This window comes from Salmo salar, chromosome 23, assembly GCF_965601325.2.
Source record: "Salmo salar chromosome 23, fSalSal1, whole genome shotgun sequence".
Taxonomy (NCBI): Eukaryota; Metazoa; Chordata; class Actinopteri; order Salmoniformes; family Salmonidae; genus Salmo; species Salmo salar.
In genome coordinates this window covers 31,441,250-31,467,826 of record NC_138313.1, presented here as the reverse complement: position 1 = coordinate 31,467,826, position 26,577 = coordinate 31,441,250, and the positions used below count along the sequence as shown (strand labels likewise).

Sequence of the window (26,577 nt, the reverse complement as noted above, 5' to 3'; positions counted from 1 at the left end):
TTCAGGTTATGTTGATATAGGACTCGTTTTACTGTGGATATAGATGCTTTTGTGCCTGTTTCCTCCAGCATCTTCACAAGGTCCTTTACTGTTGTTCTGGGATTGATTTGCACTTTTCGCACCAAAGTACGTTCATCTCTAGGAGAAAGAACGCGTCTCCTTCCTGAGCGGTATGACGGCTGCGTGGTCCCAGGGTGTTTATACTTGCGTACTATTTTGTACAGATGAACGTGGTACCTTTAGGCGTTTTGGAAATTGCTCCCAAGGATGAACCAGACTTGTGGAGGTCTACAATGTTTTTCTGAGGTCTTGGCTGATTTCTTTTGATTTTCCCATGATGACAAGCAGAGGCACTGAGTTTGAAGGTAGGCCTTGATATATATCCACAGGTACACCTCCAATTGACTCAGATTATGTCAATTAGCCTATCTGAAGCTTCTAAAGCCATGACATAATTTTCAGGAATTTTCCTGACCCACTTTTTCTGACCCACTGGAATTGTGATACAGTGAAATAATCTGTCTGTAAACAATTGTTGGAAAAATGACTTGTGTCATGCACAAAGTAGATGTCCTAACCGACTTGCCAAAACTATAGCTTGTTAACAAGAAATTTGTGTAGTGGTTGAAAAACAAGTTTTAATGACTCCAACCTAAGTGTATGTAAACTTCCGACTTCAACTGTAAGTCTATAGGCTAATTCATTGTGCAAAGTGAATGACATTAGTTTTGTGGATAGAGCTTGTCAGCTTCATTGTAAGATATACAATAATACCAATTTGCAATCACAGGGTGTCTCATCCTGCGCAGGCCATACAAAAAACAACAGTTTCATGAGTAGCCTACTCAACTGTTTAGCTAAATGGGATTTCCTGATTTGCCGGTTCCAACTGCCATCATAATTCTTCTTTCCCTGCATGTTGCATCCTGTAAAAGCAAGGCATATAGAGGAGTACAACTATGCTACATTAACACATGACAGTACATATTCTGAGTACTGGAGCATTATCCAGGCCGTGAGTGGGAGTAAGTGGGTGTTCTGTATATGTGACCTACCAGCTAGATTCAGTCTTATGTAGCAACATTTTTTATTGTTTTTTATATTGGATAAAAGTAGAGACTCAGAGCTAGAAAAGTGTATATCATACACTACAGTTGAGGAACAATGGGAAAGTCATTCTGCTTTGAAAGTTGATAAACTTGTAACCCCACTTTTGAGAAAATGGCTATTGAATGTTTTGGTACACCTTCTGGAGAGCTCTTTTTTGTCTACACCCATTCACCATCGTTCACACCCTCTGAAGCCTTAGCCCCACCCATCTCTTTAAGGATTCACATGTGAGGACATGTGTTTAACAAAGTCAGTACGGTAGTGTACTAAAGAAACAAAGATTTCAAGATTAAGGCTGGTTTATACTACATTTATCGACATGTCTGTGGACAGTTGTTGCAGTGACATCATAAACATTCTATTGTCATCCAATATCAAACTTGTTATAAACACAAAAACGACAGGCTGCACGACACCCGCAGCCTAGAGTCCAAAATAACATAACTGGAGTATTTTAACACCAATAACTGATCTGTTTAGAAATGAATTTAGTGTATGTCAATCTAGAAAACCATGCAACTAAAAGCAACTTTCTAAACAATGTTTTGGTTTGTTTCTAGCTTGTTAGCTAGCTAGCTAAAGTTAAGTTAGCTGGCTTGCCAGCTCAATAATGGCCATATCATAGCTGACAACGCCTTAACTTTAGCAAATGTTTATTAATTATTACAGGAATATAAACTCACATCAAGATCATTATTTACAAGTTAATAGTGAACTAATTAAAGAAAATAGCTTACGGTTGTGAGTGTGACAAAATAAAAGTAGGGCATTCTGCCAGAGAATTTTAGAACTTGGACACTGTCTCATTGGCCTAACATTATATCCTAATTTGACTTCCGTGCAGGTCATGTTGTTCTTCACAATACTGTCTCTGGTAAACACACACCATATCAAATGAAATCAAAGTTTGTCACATGCACAGGATACATGAGGTGTAAATGGTACAGTGAAATGGTTACTTGCATAGTGGAGTCTTTTTGTTTAGACATGTAGCTAGCTAGCTATCATACTCTGCTTCCACCAGGCATTCCACTGATTTCAAAACTCGGTCATCTTGTTTTTCTTGACAACAACATTGTTGATTGCCGTTCCAGAAGACTTTACAATGTCTGGTTCAATGAAAAGGTTTTTACCTAAATCTGGATTTCCTCATCATCTGATTCATTTTTAGAGTCCGAGAGAGTCAGCATGGCACGATCGTCCTCCAGAAAGTGGAGAGCATAAGCAAGACTTTTGCAGTTCTTTGTAATATCTTTAAAAAAAGACACGATAGAAAGGATTACCTGTCTCCCGAGTGACACAGTGGTCTAAGGCACTGCATCGCAGTGCTAGCTGTGCCACTAGAGATCCTGGTTCGAGTCCAGGCTCTGTCGCAGCCGGCCACGACCGGGTGACCCATGTGGCGGCGCACAATTTGCCCAGCGTCATCCGGGTTAGGGGAGGGTTTGGCCGGCAGGGATGTCCTTGTCCCATCGTGCTCTAGCGACTTCTGTGCGGGCCGGGTGCAGTGCACGCTGACACGGTCGCCAGGTGTACGGTGTTTCCTCTGACACATTTGGTGTGGCTGGCTTCCGGGTTAAGCGAGCATTGTGTCAAGAAGCAGTGTGGCTTGGTTGGGGCGTGTTTTGGAGGACGCACGGTTCTCGGCCTTCGCCTCTCCCAAGTCCGTACGGGAGTTGCAGCGATGAGACAAGACTATAACTACCAATTGGATACCACGAAATTGGGGAGGAAAAAAGGATTATCTACACATACTGAGCAGCTCATGTTAACCTCTTGGGGCTAGGTGGGACGCTAGCGTGCCACCCGTGGTGCACTCCATCAACAGCAGGTGCATTTCAAGAGCGGCAAATTTGAATCCAAATAAATGTCAAAATTCAAATTTTTCAAAAATACAACTATGTTACACCATTTGAAAGATAAACATCTCCTTAATCTAACCACGTTTTACGATTTCAAAAAGGTTTTACGGCGAAAGCATAAATTTAGAGTATGTTAGGACAGTACATTTACAAGAGTTGTGTGTAATGTTTTGTCAAGTCAAAGACAGGGTCACTAAAACCAGCTAAAATGATGCACTAACCTTTTACAATCTCCATCAGATGACACTCCTAGGACATTATGTTAGACAATGCATGCATTTTTAGTTCTATCAAGTTCATATTTATATACAAAAACAGCGTTTTACTATGGCATTGATGTTGAGGAAATCGTTTCCCTCCAATAACCGGCAGTCAAGTCAGCGTCAGAAATTAAATAATTAAAATTAGAAAACATTGGTAAAATATTATATTGTCATTTAAAGAATTATAGATTTACATCTCTTGAACGCAATCAACTTGCCAGATTTAAAAATAACCTTACTGGGAAATCACACTTTGCAATAATCTGAGCACTGCGCCCAGAAAAATACGCGTTGCGATACAGACTAGACGTCATGTTGGGGAGATCTAAAATCGAAAATACTATGTAAATAATCCATTACCTTTGATTCTCTTCATCAGATGTCACTTCCAGGTATCACAGGTCCATAACGAATGTAGTTTTGTTCAAAAAAGCTCATCATTTATGTCCAAAAATCTCCGTCTCGTTAGCACATGATGTAAGCCAGCCGGACTTCTCGTCATGAACGAGGGGAAAAAATATATTTCCGTTCGTTCAAACATGTCAAACGTTGTATAGCATAAATCATTAGGGCCTTTTTTAACCAGAACATGAATAATATTCAAGGTGGACGAATGCATACTCTTTTATAACGTATTGGAACGAGGGTACCCAACATGAACTAGCGCGCCAGGTGTCTAATGGGACATCACCGTTCCATGGCTCTTGTTCGGTCAGATCTCCCTCCAGAAGACTCAAAACACTTTGTAAAGGCTGGTGACATCTAGTGGAAGCAATAGGAAGTGCCAAAATATTCCTAAACCCCTGTGTTTTTCAATGGGATAGGTTTAAAGTCAATACAACACATCAGGTATCCACTTCCTGTCAGAAAATGTCTCAGGGTTTTGCCTGCCAAATGAGTTCTGTTATACTCACAGACACCATTCAAACAGTTTTGGAAACTTTAGAGTGTTTTCTATCCATATATAATAAGTATATGCATATTCTAGTTACTGGGTAGGATTAGTAACCAGATTAAATCGGGTAAATTTTTTTTATCCAGACGTGCAAATGCTGCCCCCTAGACCCAACAGGTTAAAGACCGAAGCATGCTACATTTCAGACCAATCTGAACTCCTCTCTGGGCATGTCCAGCCCATCCATTATCTCAGCCAATCATGGCTAGTGGGAAGATTCCTGTCTTTTTTTCAAGGCTAAACCAACTAGGCTCATAATTTAACCATTGTATTTGTATTTACAGATGGCATACAAGTGTGTTATTAAGGCACATTAAAGCTCACATGTTTCAGAGAGCATTTCTCCCAGAAAAGCATTTTTGATAAAAAATATTAATGTTTACGTTCAAATACCTCTCCTGTGAAGTAGTGGCAAGACATACACCTAGTTTTCTGAAATGAGTCACATATGAGTAAGCCACTGAAAGCAAAATGTTGTCTTTCTGTGGTTGTTGATGATTGTAATCCCCTCATTTATTTAGTGGGAAAGCAAGATAACGTAAACAGTGAGCCACACGGGTGCTTTGTTTGTTGTGGCATTGCCCATAGGGTACCATCAGAAGAAATGTTATACAAATGCAAATAGTGTGAATGTGCATGTATATTTTTGCTACTCGACAGTCAGTACATTTCCAGTGGCTAAATGTTTGCTAGAGAGCAGTGCTGACTGAGAGTAAAGAGCTGGTGAGTTTGACTAAATGCTGTCCTCTTTGCTTCCCTCTTTGAGCCAGTGGACGGGGTGGAGGAGGGGCACAGATTGGAGAGTTTCCTGTTGTAGCATGCAAGCAGCACCAAGTTCTCCCTTCCTTTTCTCTCTCTCACTCCCTTCACTCCCCTCATTCTTCCCAACAGACACCATACTCAGACACATCTTCTTCGGAATTCAATATAGAGTGCCCTTTGTCTCAACACCTCTCCATCTGTCCCTCCATTTCCCTCTCCCCAATTCTCATCGTTCTAATATCCCTGGTTCTTTCCATCTTGTCGCATTGCAGGCGGAGGGGGACTGGCTGCCTCCCGGCCACACTGTGAGCCAGTTGGAAACCTATAAGATCCGGAGTATCCGGGCGGGAACGCTGGAGCGTCTGGTGGAGACCCTGCTGACTGCGTTTGGGGACAATGACCTCACCTACACCAACATCTTCCTGTCCACATACCGCGCCTTCGCCAGCACGCACACCGTGCTGCAGTTGCTGCTAGACAAGTACGTCTGGTACTGGGCTGGGGGCCCATGGTGGCTAGAGTGTATAGCAGGAGCTGACAACAGCTGGTCCTGGTGGGACCTAGTGAGTGCAGGCTTTTGTCCCAGTCATAGTGCTATAACACCTGGTTCAATAATCAACATGATTTTGATGAAGTCACATGTAAGTGTTGAGCTGGGACAAAGTGTGTACAGACTGTGGCTCTCCTGAAACATGGTTGAAGAACACTACTGCTCTATATGGAGAGGCTGAGGAGACTTACTGGTCTCACTGCTTTTAGACTGATGGTAGATGGTGGTGCTGAATTTTTGTATATTTTTTTGTCTTTCTCTCAGGTATGGAATTCCAGAGGATCGAGAAGGACAGATTGAGCAATGTAGACCCTTTGAAACCAAAGGTGCCGTTCGAACGTAAGATTTCTCAACGTCTCCTGCTTGCTTTTTACTTATTCTGTCTGTCTTTCCATATGGATTCAAGCGCAGTTGTTGTTACTTTGTAGCTCCTCAGTCTGCCTTGCTCTCTGCCAGCAGCAGCTTGCTCCCAGCAACCCTCCCTGACACTCTGCCCCCCTCCATCATCCCCCTCAGTGCCCTGGCCTCCATCCTGCGAGTCTGGCTGGACCAGTGTCCAGAGGACTTCCAGGAGCCTCCATCCTACCCCTGCCTCCACAGGGTGATGGCCTACCTACAGAGGGCCCTGCCTGGATCAGAGCCCATGCGTAAAGCCCAGAGTCTACTGGAGCAGCTGAAGGCTGAGGCCAGTCTGGATGTAGACTCAGAGGGTGGGTGAACAGTAAGATATCTAGTTAATTAGTACTCTATCCTCCAGAGGTGTGGATTCGAGTCACATGACTTGGACTCGAGTCAGACTCGAGTCACAAATATGATGACTTGCAACTCGACTTTGACTTTAACACCAATGACTCTTGACTTAACTTGGACATGAGCCTTTTGACTCGAACTGACTTGATACCCTCCCCAAACCCAAATATTAAAAATGATGCTATTAAAAAAGTGTGCAGCGCATCAACTCTTCATTTAACGGATTACAGTTTGAATCGGACAGCAGCCAATCAAATTGTGCCAGCTGAGAAAAATTTGCGGTGGCAGTGCAGAGGAACGTCGGCGGGTGAATTCAGATGGAGCCCTTGGAAAGATGATACCCAAAGTTATTATTTTCGGATATAAAGACGACGCTGTATCAACAAAAAAATGGATTGCAACTTGCAAAACATGGGGGAAGAAAATGACAGACGGAGGCGCAACAACTTCCGACTTTGTTCGACACTTGAAGCTGCGCAAAGAAAGGTAAGTCGTAGCTAATATAGCCGACAGCTATATCATTCAGAACTTTGCTAGTGTATCATGTAGGCTAATGTAACGTTAAATCAATGAGCATCCACACAGTCAGTGCGGGAACGTGATCATTGCACCCAAGAATGAGCTACAACTGGCTAGGCAGTTGGTAGCCTAAATCCTGTCTGATGTTACTGCTGTTCCTAAAACCATTGACATACGTTAGCCTACTGTAACCACAGACATAGTGTGTTAAGGTTGGGCGATTGTGTACAAGCCTACATCACCCGATTGCGATCCTCGATAGTCGATCACTATGGGGGGGGTCTTTCTCATGGCTACCCTTGTATTTCCATGGAAATATAAAGTTTATTTGGAAAGTAATAAATAATATATTTTTAAAAGCATTCATGATTTGCGTAAATGTAATATACTAACTATTACTCTTGTTAAAAATATGAAATGGTATTACATTTGGTGAAGAGCACATTATGACTTGTTTAGGACTCGAAACTCAAAGTTTAGGACTTGAGATTTGACTTGATACTTGTCGGTCTTGACTTGAGACTTGACTCGGACTTGCCTGTCTTGACTTGGGACTTGAGTGCTAAGGCTAAGACTTGACTTACTTGTGACTTGTAAAACAATGACTTGGTCCCACCTCTGCTATCTTCTCTCAATTCTTTAGTCTTTATCTTTGTGTATCTCTCCCTCTACTTCCTTTCTCTCTCTAAATACCTTTATCTCTGTTTGGCCTTCGATCATTAATCTGATCATTACTCCTACTCCTGATAGGTTTTTCTGGTGGTTTCCACAGCAACAGCTCATTCTGCTTGGCTGAGGATGAGGGAGTAGAGATTGAGGTCCAGGACGGCTTCCTGTCATTTGATGCAGACTTGGTAGCCAACCAGCTGACCTATATGGATGCGGTAAGAGAAAGGCTGAGGGAGAGAGTCTGTGTGGGAGTATGGGTTGCCAGGTTGGATTTGAACAATGCAGGATAAATATAAGTTATGTGTTTTAATACTAATGGTCTCATTGTTTGTCTGTTTCCAGTTGTTGTTCAAGAAGGTGATTCCTCACCACTGCCTGGGCTCCATCTGGTCCCAGAGGGATAAGAAACAGAACAAGCACAGTGCTCCCACCATCCGTGCCACCATCACCCAGTTCAACGCTGTGGCAGCGTGTGTGGTCAGCACCATATTGCACCGACGCCAGATCCGCCCACACCTCAGGGCACGGGTCATCAAGCGCTGGATAGACATCGCTCAGGAGTGTCGCATGCTTAAGAACTTCTCGTCGCTGCGTGCCATTGTGTCTGCACTGCAGTCCAACCCACTCTACAGACTGAAGAGGGCCTGGTCCTGGGTGCCCAAGTGAGTCTCTTTCACAACCTGGGTGCATAATTATTAGTCATTATGTTTCAGTGACTGTATTACTGGCAGTCATGAATCATGACCACATTAAAATTCCATGTGACCGTTGAGTCACAGTAATCTAATTTACAGCAAAGAATAGTTACAGGGGATTAATGAACCGATTGAAAACTGGGGATGATTAGGTGGCCATGATGGTCAGATTGGGGATTTAGCCAGGAAACCGGGGTTAACACCCCTACTCTTACAATAAGTGTCATGGAATCTTTAGTGACCACCGAGTCAGGCCACCCATTTAACATCCCGCCTGGAAAACCACACCCTACACAGGGTAATGTCCCCAATCACTGCCCTGGGATATTATATAGAATTCTTTTAGACCAGAGGAAAAAGTGACTGACCAGAACCAACCCTGCTTAGCATCAGAGGCAGTGAGATTCAGGGTGGTGTGCTGCTGGCACATAGGCAATGTTGTTGGTTCATTGATTGTGCATATTTTATACATTCATAATGAATAGGCTGACACATTACCTTTAGCTACAGAATATCTCACCACCGGGAGTTTCCATCTCCTCTCTCTCCTTCCTTCCTTTCTCCAGTGCGAAGAGATAGGGACTGTCAACAGTTTAATGAAATGTTTCGTTGTGGTAACATTTCACTATTGATGTTTCTAAACAGATTTCACTAGGTTTCCCAAATGAAGCACTGGGTAGCTGCAGGAACAGGGTTGGAGAGTTTGGGCAGAATATCACCTGTCCCGCAGCAAGAGGCTGCATGCTCCTCAAACAGTGGAGTGAAATGGAGTGAAATAACCGGAGTAGCCTGAAAAACAAACCAGCGGGGAAACGGCCTCCATTCATTACTTCAGTGTATATGGATGACATGTCTTTTTTCCCCTGTTCCTGTTCCTGTCCCTGTTCCTGTCCCTGTTCCTGTCCCTGTTCCTGTCCCTGTTCCTGTCCATGTCCCAGTTCCTGTTCCTTTCCATTTGATAATAGGCCATTCCAAATCAAACCTAATTTTGCATATTAGTAAAGACAAGATTAAAATTAGAATAGAGAAAATATGATCACTTGATAAGAGTGATCATATTATCACTGTTTATTATCTATGCATAGTCACTTTACAAATGACCTTGACTAACCTGTACCCCCGCACATTGACTCGGTACCGGTAACCCCTGTATATAGCCTCGTTCTTCTTATGTCATTTTCTTGTTCCTTTTTATTTTTTTTACTTTAGTTTGTTTAGTAAATATTTTAACTCTATTTCTTGAACTGCATTATTGGTTAAGGGCTTGTAAGTAAACATTTCACGGTAAGGTCTACCTACACCTGTTGTATTCGGCGCATGTCCAGCCTGAGACAGAGTGCAAGCATTTTTTTCCTTCTTTCTCAAATCATCATTAGCCTATAGTCACCTCATGCAGCCCATGTAAGTTTAGATTTTTAAGACATTCTAAGGTTTGTGTCATTAACAACTAAAGTTGTCAAATATCTCTAAATCTAGCATATATGACCTGTTTCAAATGATCACTTTTACGCTCAACATAGCCACTTCATATGCGCACTCACACCGGAGTGGGGAAAATATCCTTTCTATTTTTATTCAGCTACGTTCAATTATATTCTTCTTACTATAAAATCATATAAAATAATGTCACGGGACTTATAAGCATATCTTGTCAGCTAAATGAACAAGCCTACAGCCTATATCATGGAGCAGAGCCAGATTACATACAGTATCTAGTCAGCTAAATGAACAAGCCTACAGCCTATATCATGGAGCAGAGCCAGATTACATACAGTATCTAGTCAGCTAAATGAACAAGCCTACAGCCTATATCATGGAGCATAGCCAGATTACATACAGTATCTAGTCAGCTAAATGAACAAGCCTACAGCCTATATCATGGAGCAGAGCCAGATTACATACAGTATCTAGTCAGCTAAATGAACAAGCCTACAGCCTATATCATGGAGCATAGTCAGATTACATACAGTATCTAGTCAGCTAAATGAACAAGCCTACAGCCTATATCATGGAGCAGAGCCAGATTACATGCAGTAGGCCAACTCATATTCTGTTCTTCTGAAAAAATCTACTATTCATATCATAATGTTTCTTTAGACCTGCCTAAAATAAATAGATTTATTGTGATGTGTATATAACATTTATTTATTGTAATTTTTTAAACGTAGATGTTTCAAAGGTGTGCATTAGCAGCTTGGTTGTATGGAGGCCTGGAGACCGGAGCTCTTTTGCATGACAATAACCAGCTGACCAAAATTTCATGACCGCCACAGCCCTAGTCACAACTCCTAATTAGTTCTAACCTTTATGTAATTCCCCAGAGACAGCATGTCTACATTTGAGGAGCTATCAGACATCTTCTCAGATCACAACAATTACCTGACCAGCCGAGAGCTGCTGATGAGGGTGAGACTCTGCTCTGTTAATACCATCATATGAGAGGGTTTGGTTTTTGGTGTAGTGATTGTGTGAATGTCGAATCGCTACTACAATCAATCTACTTTTTCCCCTACAGGAGGGCACATCTAAATTTGCTAATCTGGAAGGCTGTGCAAAGGAGCACCAGAAGCACACTCACAAACGACTCCAGCTGCAGAAGGAAATGGTGAGAGATGGAGCAAGCTACAAGCCACTGGCAGTTTGTGTTCAAGGCCCTGTTTGTTTACGATTTAAGGAGGGAAGTCAAAGTGAGATAAACTTGGCTGTGCTTGCTGATGTACCGGTATGATTTTTAATCATTGCTCTGTCTCTCCTCCCAGGGTGCCATGCAGGGGACGATACCTTACCTGGGCACCTTCCTAACAGACCTGACCATGTTAGATGCTGCCCGGTCAGACCTAGTAGAGGTGAGCCTTACTATCATCCTACTCACTCATGCTGTTTGCTTGTAGAGACTTCTCCTGTGTGTTGTAGGGATTGGCATGAGTACTCAAATGGACGTCAAAACCCGATCTTTAACCAGAGATCTTTTTTTTTTCTTTCTTCAAATACTGTAAAACTATTTGGTGGAATGTGCTTTATGGCTTGTCCCAGAAAGACAAATGCTATTTTGTCTTGAAGACAACGTTCATTTGTTTTGTGTCCATTTGTACACGTGCATTTGCGGGGCACAAAATAAAACAAGGCAATCATCACACAGTTCTTCTCCCTAAATTCCCATTCCCCTCAGTGTCTCACTCCCTCAATTACATTCAGACCGCTCCCGATACACACACATGCTGAGTTTCCACACAATCTCCTGTTAGGCCTACAGTAATAAATGCCTATAATGACGGTGGGTGGGAAAAAGGCCTCTAACTGATGGGATACACAAGCTACATTCCTTGCCAAATTATGACAGTTTTATCACAAATTCAAAATGGACAAGAATGAGCTGCTGTTTTGGAATAATTGTTTCACGTCTGTTTTCCGCTACTTTGAGAACTGCTAGTGCCATTTTAGAATTGGTTATCCTAGGCTATAACCTCCCTAAACATAGACAGGTTCCACACGGAAAATAGGCAAAAACATTAGTTTGATAAAGACAGAGCGTATTTTCATCAGAATCATTAAAACTAGGGAGTTTGATAAAGACAGAGCGTATTTTCATCAGAATCATTAAAACTAGGGAGTTTGATAAAGACAGAGCGTATTTTCATCAGAATCATTAAAACTAGGGAGTTTGATAAAGACAGAGCGTATTTTCATCAGAATCATTAAAACTAGGGAGTTTGATAAAGACAGAGCGTATTTTCATCAGAATCATTAAAACTAGGCCGACTCACCAACTGGGTGTTGTGGCTGTAATTCATCACCATGCAGAGTTCCATTTGGAATTGTTCATCCATTTAGAAATTACAAACAACAGGAAGAATAAACTAAATGATATGTCTATCGGCCTATTTTTATTTTACATTTAACCTTTTTAACTAGGCAAGTCAGTTAACAAATTCTTATTTACAAAGACGGCCTAGTAACAGTGGGTATACTGCCTTGTTCAGGGGCAGAACGAGCGATTTTTATACCTTGTCAGCTCGGGGATTTGATCTAGAAACCTTTCAGTTACTGGCCCAACGCTCTAACCACTAGGCTACCTGCTTCCCCTATATAGAAGAAAATGAGACAGATTTTGGTTTGTAACCCTGACATTTTTTTCTTTCAATGCCCCAAAATAAGCCCCGTTTCAAATGATCCCTCTTTGAGAATAACTGTTTCAGATCACTTCGCACTGGCAACTTTTTTCATTTGTAAAACTATTCTGTTCTATTTTATTCTGTTATTGTCTTGACTGTGATAAGGGTTTGGGAAATAAGAGTCTTGTCTGCTAAATGAACAAAACAAGTCTGTCATTGCACAGCCATAGGCTTCTTCAAGTTAACCACTGCTGAGGTTTGTGCCTTTTTTGAAGACTGTGTTCCACAATATAACCAGTTGATATTAGGCTTTACATACATTTGTCGTAAATGACAATATCTTTTTATTCTGAATATACAGTGCATTCGGAATGTATTCAGACCCCTTGACTTGTTATTCTAAAATAGATTACATTTTTTTCCCTCATTAATCTACACACAGTACCCCATAATGACAAAGCGAAAACAGGTTTTCAGAAATGTGAACACATTTATTAAAACTAAAAAACGGATACCGTATTCAGACCCTTTGCTATGAGACTTGAAATTAAGCTCCGGTGCATCCTATTTCCATTGATCATCCTTGAGATGTTTACAACTTCATTGTAGTCCATCTGTGGTAAATTCAATTGATTGGACATGATTTGGAAAGGCACACATCTGTCTATATAAGGTCCCACAGTTATCAGAGCAAAAATTAAGCCATGAGATCGAAAGAATTGTCTGTAGAGCTCCGAGACAGGATTGTGTTGATGCACAGATCTGGGGAAGGGTACCAAAACATGTCTGCAGCATTGAAGGTCCCCAAGAACACATTAGCCTCCATCATTCGTAAATGGAAGAAGTTTGGAACCACCAAGACTCTTCCTAGAGCTGGCCATCTGGCCAAACTGACCAATCGGGAGAGAAGGGTCTTGGTCAGGGAGAACCCGATGGTCACTCTGACAGAAATCCAGAGAGATTCTGTGGAGAAGGGAGATCCTTCCAGAAGGACAAACATCTCTGCAGCACTCTAATAATCAGGCCTTTATGGAAGAGTGGCCAGACGGAAGCCACTCCTCAGTAAAAGGCACATGGCAGCCGCTTGGAGTTTGCCAAAAGGCACCTAAAGACTCTCAGATCATGAGAAACAAGATTCTCTGGTCTGATGAAACCAAGATTGAACTCTTTGGTCTGAATGCCAAGCGTCATGTCTGGAGGAAACCTGGCACCATCCCTACGGTGGAGCATGGTGGTAGCAGCATCATGCTGTGCGGATGTTTTTCAGCGGCAGGGACTGGGAGACTAGTCAGGATCGAGGGAAAGATAAATGGAGCAAAGTACAGAGATCCTTGATGAAAACCTGCTCCAGAGTGCTGAGGACCTCAGACTGGGGGCGAAGGTTCACGTTCCAACAGGACAACGACCCTAAGCACACAGCCAAGACAACGCAGGAGTGGCTTCGGGACAAGTCTCTGAATGTCCTTGAGTGGCCTAGCCAGATCCCAGACTTGAACCAGATCAAACATCTCTGGAGAGACCTAAAAATAGCTGTGCAGCGACACAACCATCCAACCTGACAGAGCTTGAGAGGATCTGCAGAGAAGAATGGGAGAAAAAGTGAAGGGGTCTGAATACTTTCCGAATGCACTCTATGTGAGGCAATTTGGATTAGTTATCTCTAATGGTTATGATAAGTTAGGCATTGTTGTGCACTGTTCGCATATGCATAAATACGCACATTTTTCCAGTGCGGACCTTGTCCTTGTGTTCTAAAAATAGATTTTTAATAAAAATAGAAACTCAGCACTCGAATGGTCAAAATATGTCAAATGCCCTTCCCTAGTGTGTTGGTACTGCTGTTTGCAACTAGAGCATGAGTTCCCATTAGCATTTTAGTATTTGTTTGGCAGTTTTTAGAGTAGTCCACCACCACTGTTTGTTTAGCCTGCGCACTGTGGTAAACTACATGGCTCGTCGAACATCTCATTCCAAAATCATGGGTATTAATATGGAGTTGTTTCCCCCTTTGCTTCTACAACAGCCTCCACTCTTCTGGGAAGGCTTTCCACTAGATGTTGGAACATTGCTACTGGGACTTGCTTCCATTCAACCACGAGCATTAGTGAGGTCGGGCACTGATGTTCGGTGATTAGGCCTGGCTCGCAGTCAGCGTTCCAATTCAGCCCAAAGGTGTTAGATGGGGTTGAGGTCAGGGCTCTGTGCAGGCCAGTCAAGTTCTTCCACACCGATCTCGACAAACAATTTATTTATGGACCTCACTTTGTGCACAGGGGCATTGTCATGCTGAAACAGGAAAGGGCTTTCACTGTTTCCACCAAGTTGGAAGCACAGAATCGTCTAGAATGTCATTGTATGCTGTAGCATTAAGATTTTCCTTCACTGGAACTAAGGGGCCTAGCCCGAACCATGAAAAACAGCCTCAGACCAATATTCTTCCTCCACCAAAGTTTACAGTTGGCACTATGCATTGGGGCAGGTAGCGTTGTCCTGGCATCGGCCAAACCCAGATTCGTCCGTCGGACTGCCAGATGCTGAAGTGTGATTCCTCACTCCAGAGAACGTGTTTCCGCTGCTCCAGAGTCCAATTGCGGCGAGCTTTACACGACTCCAGCAAACACTTGTCATTGCACATGGTTATCTTCGGCTTATGTTGCGGCTGCTTGGCCATGGAAACCCATTTCATGAAGCTCCTGACGAACAGTTCTTGTGCTGACGTTGCTTCCAGAGGCAGTTTGGAACTCGTTATTAAGTGTTGCAACCGAGAACAGACCATTTTTACACGCTACGCGCTTCAGCACTCGGCAGTCATGTTCTGGGAGCTTGTGTGGCCTACCACATTGCGGCTGAGCTGTTGTTTCTCCAAGATGTTTCCACTTCACAATAACAGCACCTACAGTTGACCAGGGCAGCTCTAGCAGGGCAGAAATTTTACAAACTGACTTGTAAAGGTGGCATCCTATGACTGTTGAAAGTCACTGAGCTCTTCAGTACGGGCCATTCTACTGCCAATTTTTGTCTATGGAGATTGCATGGCTGTGTTCTCGATTTTATACACTTGTCAGCAACGGGTGTGGCTGAAATAGCCGAATCCACAAATTTGAATGGGTGTCCACATACTTTGTAGTGTATCTGCGTTCAGTCTGTCACACTGTCGCGTTTGTGTTGTCTGCAGGGGGGGCTAATCAACTTTGAGAAGAGGCGAAGGGTGAGTCTCATTTTGAACCTGTTCTAAACCACTAATTAGGTAAAGGGCACAAGTCATTGTTAGTAGTCAGCTTTATTGATATGACTGACCTTGATCTCTCTCTGACTCTCTTATTCAGGAGTTTGAGGTGATAGCTCAGATCAAGCTGCTGCAGTCTGCGTGTAACAGCTACTGTCTTAGTGCTGATGATGCCTTCCTGCGCTGGTTCAAGAACCAGCCCCAACACAGTGAGGAGGAGAGGTAAAAACAACATCATCAATCATTCACGCTATATGTACACAGTGTCTTCAGAAAGTGTTAATAACCTTTGACTTTTTCCACATTTTGTTGTTACAGCCTAAATTTAAAATGGATTAAATTGCAATTATTATGTTTTTTTGTCACTGACCTACACACAATACCCTGTAATGTCAATGTAGAATTATGTTTTTAGAAATGTTTACAAATTAATAAAAAATGAAAACCTTTAGTGTCTTAAGTCAATAAGTATTCAACCCCTTTGTTATGGATATCCCAAATAAGTTCAGCAGTAAAGATTTGCTTAACAAGTCACATAATAAGTTGCATGGACTCACTCTGTGTTCAATAATAGTGTTTAACATGATTTTTGAATGACTACCTCATCTCTGTACCCCCAAAAATACAATTATCTGTAAGGTCCCTCAGTCAAACTGTGAATTTCAAACACAGATACAACCACAAAGACCAAGGAGGTTTTCCAATGCCTTGCAAAGAAGGGCACCTATTGGTAGATGGTAAATCTTTTTCAAATAAGCAGACATTGAATATCCCTTTGAGCATGGTGACGTTATCAATTACTCTTTGGATGGTGTATCAATACACCCACTCACTACAACGATACAGGCATCCTTCTAAACTCAGTTGCCGTACAGGAAGGAAACCACTCAGGGATTTCACAATGAGGCCAAACATTTACAGAGTTTAATGGCTGTGATAGGATGGATCAACAACATTGTAGTTAGTCTACAATACAAAAATAATTGACAGAGTGAAAAGGAAGCCTGTACAGAGTAAAAATATTTCAAAACGTGCATCCTGTTTTCAACAAGGCACTAAAATAATACTGCAAAAAAGATTGGCGAAGCAAATAACACTTTGTTTTCAGGACAAAAAGTTATGTTTGGGGCAAATCCAATAACAATAACCTGAAACAAAAGGCCAAATCTACACTGGATGTTCCTGAGTGGCCGAGTTAGTTTTTTACTTAAATCTACCTGAAAATCCTTGGCAATGGTTGTCTAGCAATGATCAACAACCAATCTGACAGCTTGAAGAATTCCGAAACTAATAATAGTCAAATATTGCACAATCCAGGTGTGGAAAGCTCTTTGAGATTTACCCAGAAAGACTCACAGCTGTAATCACAGCCAAAGGTGCTTCTACAAATAATTGACTCAGGGGTGTGAATACTTATGTGAATTAGATATTTCTGCATTTCATTTTAAATAAATTTGCTAAAATAAAAACATGTTTTGGGGTATGTGTGTGTGTGTGTGTGTGTGGTGTGTGTGTGTGTGTGTGTGTGTGTGTGTTTCACACTTCCTGACATTTAATCCTAGTAAAAATTCCCTGTCTTAGGCCAGTTAGGATCACCACTTTATTTTAAGAATGTGAAATGTCAGAATAATAGTAGAGAGAATGATTGATTTATTTCAGCTTTTATTTCTTTCATCACATTCCCAGTGGGTCAGAAGTTTACATACACTCAATTAGTATTTGGTAGCATTGCCTATACATTTTTTAATTTGGGTCAAACGTTTCGGGTAGCCTTCCACAAGCTTCCCACAATACGTTGGGTGAATTGTGGCCCATTCCTCCTGACAGAGCTGGTGTAACTGAGTCAGGTTTGTAGGCCTCCGTGCTCGCACATGCTTTTTCAGTTCACCCACAATTTTTCTATGGGATTGAGATCAGGGCTTTGTGATGGCCACTCCAATACCTTGACTTTGTTGTCCTTAAGCCATTTTGCCACAACTTTGGAAGCATGCTTGGGGTCATTGTCCATTTGGAAGACCCATTTGCGACCAAGCTTTAACTTCCTGACTGATGTCTTGAGATGTTACTTCAATATATCCACATAATTTTCCAGCCTCATGATGCTATCTATTTTGTGAAGTGCCACCAGTCCAGTCTCAAAGTTAACAGTGAAGAGGTGACGCTGAGATGCTGGCCTTCTAGGCAGAGTCTCAAAGAAAAAGCCATATCTCAGACTGGCTGCTAAAAAGAAAAGATTAAGATGGGCAAAAGAACATAGACACTGGACAGAGGAACTTTGCCTAGAAGGGCAGTATCCCGGAGTCGCCTCTTCACTGTTGACGTTGAGACTGGTGTTTTGCTCTCTCTCCCTCTCTCTATGCTTTGCTCTCTTTCATTCTGATTGTTTGATTCATTATGCTGAGGCTAAATAGACTGGTAGCAGTGATGTCACAATTATTCTCTGTTCATCTCCTGCAGCCATGCTATGTCTTGTGACATTGAAGGAGTGGGAGACAGTAGTCCAACCTTACCCAAACTTCGCAAGAGCATGGTTAAGAGATTCAGCCTGTAAGTACACACTGGAGGAATTCAAAAATGAAGCATACTGTACTTTACATTTAGATTTACAAGAAATCTACCCTGAAATATAGACATTGTATTGTTGTAGAATTCCTAGGACTATCAGATTTGGAACCTTAGCCTTTGACATAATATTTGTTATGTTTTAACAGGAAACAGTTATATCAGTGTGATGTTAGATCTATCTGACCATTTTCCCTCTGTCACCAGACTGTTCCAAGGAGCAGACTCAGCAGGCTGTTACCCAGTGAGGGAAACACCTCGGTCGCCCCCTACTGGCAGCTCAGGGGAGAGCATGGACTCAGTCAGTGTGTCATCCAGTGACTCCAGCCCTTCAGACAGCGAGGGCCTAGGCATGACACCTATACACACTTCAGATGCACAGCAGAACAAGGTAAAGCACTAACACCCACTCCCCTATTGTTATATTACTTCAAGTATGTTTTACTAGCTAAGTTGGTGAGGGATTTACACACTCCATGTTTTTCATTTACTTTGTTCTGTATTGTCACATTTTGTTTTCCTATCATGTGTAAATAATTCTAGGTATAAACTAGTTGTTGTAGTTATGTCAGCATTGAGTCTGTATGTGTGCTAACTAATGTATCTGTTTGTGTCCAGGTGTCAGAGTCTTGCTATTGCATTTCTCTCCACACCATGGACACTACCTTGTCCTCAGCCAGTGTTCCTGTGACCCCGGCCTCACCCTTCCTCCCTGGCCCACCCTGCATGCACCGTCGCTTGGACTCCCTGACGCCCATGTCCCCCTCCTCTCCCCTGCCCCCTGCCTACAACACCCAGGCTCAGGACACCTGCATCATCAGAGTCAGCCTGGAGCAGGGCAACGGCAACCTCTACAAGAGCATCATGGTACGTCTCAGCAGGAGATTAGTACTTTGATTTAGATGACCAAGACATTTTGAATAAATGGATGGAACCCTTTAAAGTGGTTTTTGATTTGGTACATGGTGTTGTTCCCTCCCAAGTTGACAAGTCAGGATAAGACTCCAGCAGTGATCTCTAGAGCCATGGCCAAACACAACCTGGAGAGTGAGCCTGGGGAGGGATACGAGCTGGTGCAGGTCATCTCTGACGAAAGAGGTACAAGTATTCTCCCTGTCACTCAAATATCACACACTCAGTCTTTTATACTCTCATTTGTAATTACTGACTTGTGATAATATTGTCATAAAAAATCCTTCGTTTTCCAGAGCTGGTGATTCCTGACACCGCCAATGTGTTTTACGCCATGAACACCTCGGCCAACTTTGACTTCCTGCTGCGTGTACGAGGCACTGCTGGGCGGTCGGTCCAACTGAGGAGTCGCTATGCCTCCACATTCCCCCGCACCCAGCAGCGCTCCGGCCTGTCGCTGCGCCTCAGCAAGGTCACCCTGTGACCCCTGGATAGGGGAACTATGCCTGGAGGGACCCATTTTATTTTTTGTCATTTAGCAGACACTCTTATCGAGAGTGACTTACAATAGTGAGTGCATACATTTTCGGACACCCGACTCGATGGGCTGGGAGTGGTGGTGGGAGACTGAAAAGGACCAGACATGGGGGAACAAATTGAAGTCAATGAGTTTAGACTCTGAATTCCCTATTCCCACATCTCCTTTCCCTAATCAGACCCCCATCTCTTAGTGCTCCCTCTCCCAGCATCCCTTCCTGTAGCAGCCTGTGGCCTTCCCTTTCTGGCACTTCCCCCAAAACCCCTATGGACTATTATGGTTGTGTAGTGGGACAGTGGTGCCATGTCTGTGGTAGAGCGAGACAGTCGTCGTCCCCCCTCTCCACATGAAGAGGTTTTGCACAGGTAGGAAGAGTGACTCCATCCCCCATCAGTATTCAGCTTTTTTATCGACTCTTTTCTTTCCTGTGGAGCCTGTATGTTTCCTATTATAGGGAGATGGGAGCCTGGACAGAGAGCGAGACTGAGATGTCCTGTTGCCTTTTTTAATGGTGGTGAATGATCGGCTCCTGTGTCAGTGTTAATCTGTGTGATTGATTGACAGGAACTGTGTGATGTCTTCTTTGATTCCATAATTTCACAGTGTGCACTGTGTGTACCACGCGGGACTGCACCTCTCATTGTTAGCTGTATGATGAATGCCAATATAGAGGCATTCTGATAGGTTACTACTTGGTTTTAACAAGTTTTTGTCCTTTTGATATTATTTAGCTGTCCTATCTCACCTTTAGGGTGTAGTGACACATAGGATGGGTCTCTGTGAGGCCCGGATTGCGCTGCCTGATGCATTGATTAGCAGTCCTAATAGAGATGCACTTGTTAGTGGCTAGGTGATGTCAGGAGGTGGGAAGTAAGTGGAATGAGTGACATTATCATTTGAGTCATTTAGTAGATGCTCTTATCCAGAGAAATGTACAGTTAGTGCATTCATCTTAAGATAGCTAGGTGGGACAACCACATATCTCAGTCATAGTTACTTTATACAGGAAAAATGTATTTACTATCAGAAAAGTCAGAGCAAGTGGGGGGGAGTGTTAGTTTATGAAAGGTAATATATTGTGGGGGAGGGGGATTATTTAAGATACTCTTTGAAGAGGTAGGGTTTCAGATGTTTTTGGAAGATGGGCATGGACTCTGCTGTCCTAGCTTCAGGAGGAAGCTGGTTCCACCATTGGGGTGCCAGGACAGAGAAGATCTTGGACTGGAATGAACAGGAGCTGCCCTCCCGTAGGGGTGGGAGGGCCAAGAGACCAGAGGTGGCAGAACAGAGTACTTGGATTGGGGTGTAGGTTTTAAGCAGAGCCTGAAGGTATGGAGGGGTAGTTCCTCTTGCTGCTCCGTAGGAAGGTATCATGGTCTTGTAGTGGATGCGAGCTTTGACTGGCAGCTAATGGAGCATGCGGAAATGGGAGGATTGAACACCAGGCAGGCTGCAGGATTCTGGATAAGTTGCAGGGGTTTGATGACACAAGCAGGGATCCCAGCCAACAGCGAGATGCAGTAGTTCTGACGGGACATGACAAGTGCCTGGATTAGGACCTGCACCACTTCCTGTGTGAGGTAGGGTCGTACTCTACGGATGTTGTAGAGCTTGAACCTGCACGAGCAAGTCACTGTTTCGATGTTTGCAGAGAATGACAGAGTGTTGTCCAGGGTCACGCCAAGGTTCTTTGCACTTTGGGAGGGGGACACCATGGAGTTGTCAACTGTGATAGAGAGGTCTTGGAGCAGGCAGGCCTTCTCTGGGAGGAAGAGCAGCTCTGTCTTGTCGAGCTTGAGGTGGTGGTCTGACGTCGATGCTGAGATATCTTCCAGGCACGCAGAGATGCGTGTCGCCACATGGGTGTCAGAAGGGGGAAGTAGAAAATTGTTGAGTGTCATCCGCATAGCAATGATAGGAGAGACCATGTGAGGATATGACAGAGCCGAGTGGCCTAGAACCGAGCCCTGGGGGACACCAGTAGTGAGATTACGTGGTGCAGACACAGATCCTCTCCACACCACCTGGTAGGAGCGACCTGCCAGGTAGGACGCAATCCAGGAGTGTGCAGAGCCTGAGATGCCCAGCCGTGAGATGGTGGAGAGGATGATCTGATGTTTCACGGTGTCTAAGGCAGCGAATAGATCTAGGAGGATGAGAACTGAGAGAGTCAGCGTTGGCAGTGCGGCAAGCCTCCATAACACAGAGGAGAACATTCTCGGTGGCGTGACCAGTCTTGAAGCCTGACTGGTTGGTTCAATAAGATCGTTCTGAGAGAGATAGCGAGAGAGTTGGTCAGAGACGGCACGCTCAATTGTTTTAGAAATAAAAAAAGAACGGATACCGGGAAAAAATGTACATAGTGTTGGTTTCTAGAGGAGGGTTGCGACTCTGGCCATTTTGAAGTCAGAGGGGAATACAGCCAGTGGTCAGGGATGAGTTGATAATTGAAGTGAGGAATAGAAATTGTCTGGAGAAAGGTGGTGGTGATGGGGACGAGTGGGTAGATTGTCGGGCTGCCGGACCTCACTAGTCTCAGGATTTCATCTGGAGAGAGAGGGGAGAAAAAGGTCAAGGCGTAGGGTAGTTATGTGTGAGTGGGACCAGTGGACTGGTGGCTGAATGAATGAGGAGCGGATGTCGTCAATCTTCTTTTCAAAGTGGTTGACAAAGTCGTCCGCAAAAATGGAGGGATTGAGGGAGAAGGTGGAAAAGGAGTTTCCTAGGGTTAGAGGCAGAAACTTTACATTTTGAGTGATATAAAGTGGCTTTAGCAGCGGATACAGAGGAAGAGGAGGGAGTGAAAGGATGATAGGTCCTCCGGAAGTTTAGTTTTCCTCCATTTTTGCTCAGCTGCCCGCAGCCCTGTTCTGTAAGCTTGCAATAAGTCACTCAGCCACGGAGCAGGAGAGGAAGGCCGAGCCGGCCGGGAGAAAAGTGGACAGCGCAAGTCATAGGATGTGAAGAGAATAGGGTCGAAGAGTAGAAGGGAGAATTTATAGGATAGAAGAGAAGAGAGAGTGAAGATTGAGATGGCACATTAGCATCTGGGTAGGGGGATGAGTGGGTAGGGTTGGAGGAGAGGGAGACAGAAAAGGAAACACAGTAGTGATCAGACCTGGAGGGAGGGTTGCTGTGAGATTAGTAGGCGAACAGCCATCTGCAAACAGTCATCTGCTCCTCTCCTTTTCACCGCTGAACAAAGTTAAGTTTTGTTTTGTTTCTCTTCTATGTGTTTTTTTAAGAGGAAAACTTGAAGAGGGTGATGGAAGACAATGTTTTTAAATATGTGAATTCAGATGTCAGAAAAAAGCCAGTGCCAGATTTGCTGTGATGCATTTGGAATCGTGACAGAGGGACAGACTCTCCCACTCTTAATGCTCAGTGTTTGCACATTACATTCATGAGTACTGGGGCTTATTCAGGACGTGCAGCGTTAAGGTCTATCCATAGATCACTCTATCATTTATTGTGTGTGTACTCTTGGGTGGAGTCAGATTTTCTGGAGCAACACGCACCTTTTGGTAACATGATACCCTCGCCGGTCCATGTGTTCCTAGACCCGCGAATAGCAACATTCACAAGTGTGCGATAGAAGATATTGTCTTGTCGTCTTCCCATTTGTAGTAAAGCAAAGAAGAATCACGTTGAAAACATCACCACTGAGTTAATAAGAAAAAAGAAAAACTGCATATTTGAAAAATAGCTACACGTAATGAAAGTTTCGGTTCATATTTACATTACTTCATTTTGTGCCTGCTAGTTGGTTGTCTAAAAACAGCAAGCAAGCTAGCCTTTTAGCTTCCCACATCTTCCCCATGTGAAATAATCTGATTTGTAATTAAATAATGAGGGGGTTTTTCTGGATCAAAAAGGGGCTTAGGGCCTCCCGAGTGGCGCAGTGGTCTAAAGCACTGCATCGCAGTGCTAGAGGCATTACTACAGATCCGGGTTCATTCCCTGGCTGTGCCACAACTGGCCGGGACCGGTAGTCCCATAGGACGGTGCACAATTGGCCCAGCGTCGTCCGGGTTAAGCGAGGGTTTGGCCGGGGGGGGCTTTACATGGCTCATCACGCCCTAGCGGCACCTTGTGGCGGGCCTGCAGGCTGACCCCGGTCGCCATTTGAATGGTGTTTCCTCCGACACATTGGTGCGGCTGGCTTCCGGGTTAAGCTGGCGGGTGTTAAGGAGTGCGGCTAGGCGGGTCATGTTTCAGAGGACACATGACTCCACCTTCGCCTCTCCCGAGCCCGGTGGGGAGTTGCAGCGATGAGACAAGATCAAAATTGGGGAGAGTAAGGGGGTAGTAAAAATGTTTTTACGAAATCTATTAAAAAAAGGGGGCATTAGGTGGTGGATGTGGCTGTGGGCGCTTTCGGCCTGTCGACGTGGCTGAATGTGGTCGGGGCCCTGAGCAAGAACATTTTAGAGCCTTCTTCTTGGCAGCGGAATGTTGCTATTTTAAAGTACATTTCTTACAATTCTAGTTACAAATTCTTCCATAGAGCTTAGAGAATGTGCAGTTTATAAAACAGCATTTCACCACTTTCATCACTTTTGTTTTCACAGATTTATAGCAGCACTGGTGCTTATTTCTTGATAGATGTCAAGTTAATTATTTTGTGAACTTTGTGCCAAAAGAGAAAGAGGAACAAAATCTATGTTTCTGGTTCAACCAGTGTGGCGCAAGAAATAATACGTTCCATTTCAAACTTTGAGTGGAGAACATCTGCGTAGCAACGTAGACAGGCCTACATACTACACAGAGCCACCCATTTTGTGACAAAAAATGACAGTCACGTATTGCGTTGTACTCCATTTGCAGGAACTGTAAAGTGTGCCGAGCCTCTTACAGGGTGTTCAGTTGGAAATGTACTGTGCAGAACAGACTGTCATTCAGAATAGGCATGTCCGTTCTTACATGACTTTTCTATCTACAACATTCTGAACAGCCAGCTCCCTGTGCACCGAGCCTCACCCAAACACTCACCACCAATAGTTTGAGTCACAGACGATATGAATGACATTTTCACACTAGCCCACACTGAGACGAATTCAGTTCCTCCTGTGTCTAGGCATCTACACACCGACACTCACACCCCTTTTTAACGGAATCCCACAGATACCGGCTCCCACACACTGCCTAACCAGCATTAACACCTCCACCCCACCTGTCTAACCCCCACAGTGAAACCAGTCCCTACCATATACACTCCTACGTTTCATACCTATTCTCTCCATCACACTGGTAATTACTATAACGCTCATTCTCTAATACTGACATTCTGGCCATCTCACTGAGCAGTGTACTGGTCTGTTTTTGGTCATTCAGTACTAAATGCTGGGCAAGATGTACTATGGTTGATTCTCATGCAACACTTGTGAATTTTCTCTCATGAACTCAGTTTCTGTGCGTCTTCACTGCCAAAATTCTCTACCTAAATAAATGATCATTACTATGATGTCGTTTATTTGTTTGACCCTTTACGGAGTTGGAACGATACTTCCAATTATTATTATTACTATGTAATTACCATTTAACTATCTATTTAGTAATTTCTTTACCATAAATTAGTGATACAATAGCTAGGTTTCCATCCAATGGACGACAGATTTTCATGTGAATATTCTAAAATCTGCATAAAAACTAAATGTGCATTTTCCCACCAGAAATGTGATTCCATCAAATTGACTTGTTTCATATACAAGGCTGTGCGTGATGATGTAGTGCACATAAATACCTTTTCTGGTTAAATTCCCATGTACCGAATAAAAACAAGTTAACTGGGTTTCCATCACATTCAACTCTACTGATGGTTTTCTCAAAAAATGTGCCCACTGTGGTATTGGCATGTGCACTCTAGCCAGCAGGGTGCAGTATAGCCTACATGAGATTATTATGGACAAAAGAGTGAGATGTAGTTTTATTTGTCAAACGGCAGCCCAGCATCGATGATCATGTCACCAGAATAAGACCCTCAATATTTACTGGAAAGTCACATCAAGCTCATCACCGTGCACTTTCACCACCCTGTGAAGTTAATCATGAGATTCGAACACCCAACCAACCACCCTCCTATTGTTTCTGTCTTAAGTAACAAGACAATAAGACAGTCGTCTTTATCTGGGATTGTAATGCACTGGATACAAAATCGTGTACTGCACACGAAAAAAAACTTTTCCACATTTCCAATAAGCAATTTGTGATACTGGGTTGCTTGATACACACGGGAAACTGTTGTGTGAAACCCAGCAGCATTGCAGTTCTTGATACACTCAAACCGGTGCTGCTACTATACCACATTCAAAGGCACTTAAATCTGGTCTTACCCATTCACCCCTTGAATGGCACACATACACTGTTCATGTCTCAAGGCTTAAAAACCCTTCTTTAACCTGTCTCCTCCCCTTTCACGGATTCTGATTGAAGTGGATTTAACAAGTGTTCATAGCTTTCACTTGGCCAGTCTCATAAAAAGAGCAGGTGTTCCTAATGTTTTGTACACTGTAAATGTACAAATTGTCCTTTTGAATAATCTTCTACAGAACAGTAAATTACAATTCACATTCAGCAATACTGGCACTATCAATGTAAAATAAATCTATCCCATGTGTGATCATTGAAGACATCTTTCACGATCAATATTGATTTCTAAAATAAATGTTTCATATATAATTGTCAAATGAAAGAAACATGACATTTTTCAGGCACTAGTTTGAATCAAGTCTGTCTTGAGCATTTGGCCATAGGTTCTCATCGACATCATTTGCTTCTGTAACATGCTCGTTGTTCATGCACCTGGGGATAAACCCTTTTGGCGAGGCAAATCCAAGCCTGTCATAGGTCTCAATTGACGTCATTGCTTGCCTCATTCATGACCTGGAGGAGGGTGATACTCTCATGGGGATGTCGATCATACACCTTCCACCTGTATTGTAATCATGTATTTTAGTGGTCATGTGTGGCTCAGTTACGTAGTAAGAGCATGGCACTAGCAACAGCAGAGTGGTGGGTTCAATTCTCACTGGGGTCACTTACAATAATGTGTGGACTCACTTGTTGCTTTGGTTAAAAACGTCTGCTACGTAT

General features: G+C 43.2%; 1 protein-coding gene across 2 annotated transcripts in view; it reads left to right on the top strand.

Annotated features, from left to right (window-relative positions):
• Positions 1-24,949, top strand: part of LOC106584386 (ral guanine nucleotide dissociation stimulator-like 1) — a 31,778-nt gene extending 6,829 nt beyond the window's left edge. For both annotated transcript variants that reach the window (XM_014169638.3, XM_014169637.3), the window contains 15 exons: positions 5,225-5,433; positions 5,767-5,841; positions 6,019-6,212; positions 7,522-7,655; positions 7,783-8,102; positions 10,457-10,541; positions 10,651-10,740; positions 10,895-10,981; positions 15,423-15,455; positions 15,574-15,695; positions 17,931-18,020; positions 18,243-18,426; positions 18,654-18,902; positions 19,019-19,133; positions 19,244-24,949. In XM_014169638.3, the coding sequence (XP_014025113.3) occupies positions 5,225-5,433; positions 5,767-5,841; positions 6,019-6,212; positions 7,522-7,655; positions 7,783-8,102; positions 10,457-10,541; positions 10,651-10,740; positions 10,895-10,981; positions 15,423-15,455; positions 15,574-15,695; positions 17,931-18,020; positions 18,243-18,426; positions 18,654-18,902; positions 19,019-19,133; positions 19,244-19,431 (2,175 nt within the window). In that variant the 3' untranslated portion in view covers positions 19,432-24,949. The remainder of the gene's footprint in view (positions 1-5,224; positions 5,434-5,766; positions 5,842-6,018; positions 6,213-7,521; positions 7,656-7,782; positions 8,103-10,456; positions 10,542-10,650; positions 10,741-10,894; positions 10,982-15,422; positions 15,456-15,573; positions 15,696-17,930; positions 18,021-18,242; positions 18,427-18,653; positions 18,903-19,018; positions 19,134-19,243) is intronic.
• The last annotated feature ends 1,628 nt before the right edge of the window (positions 24,950-26,577 follow it).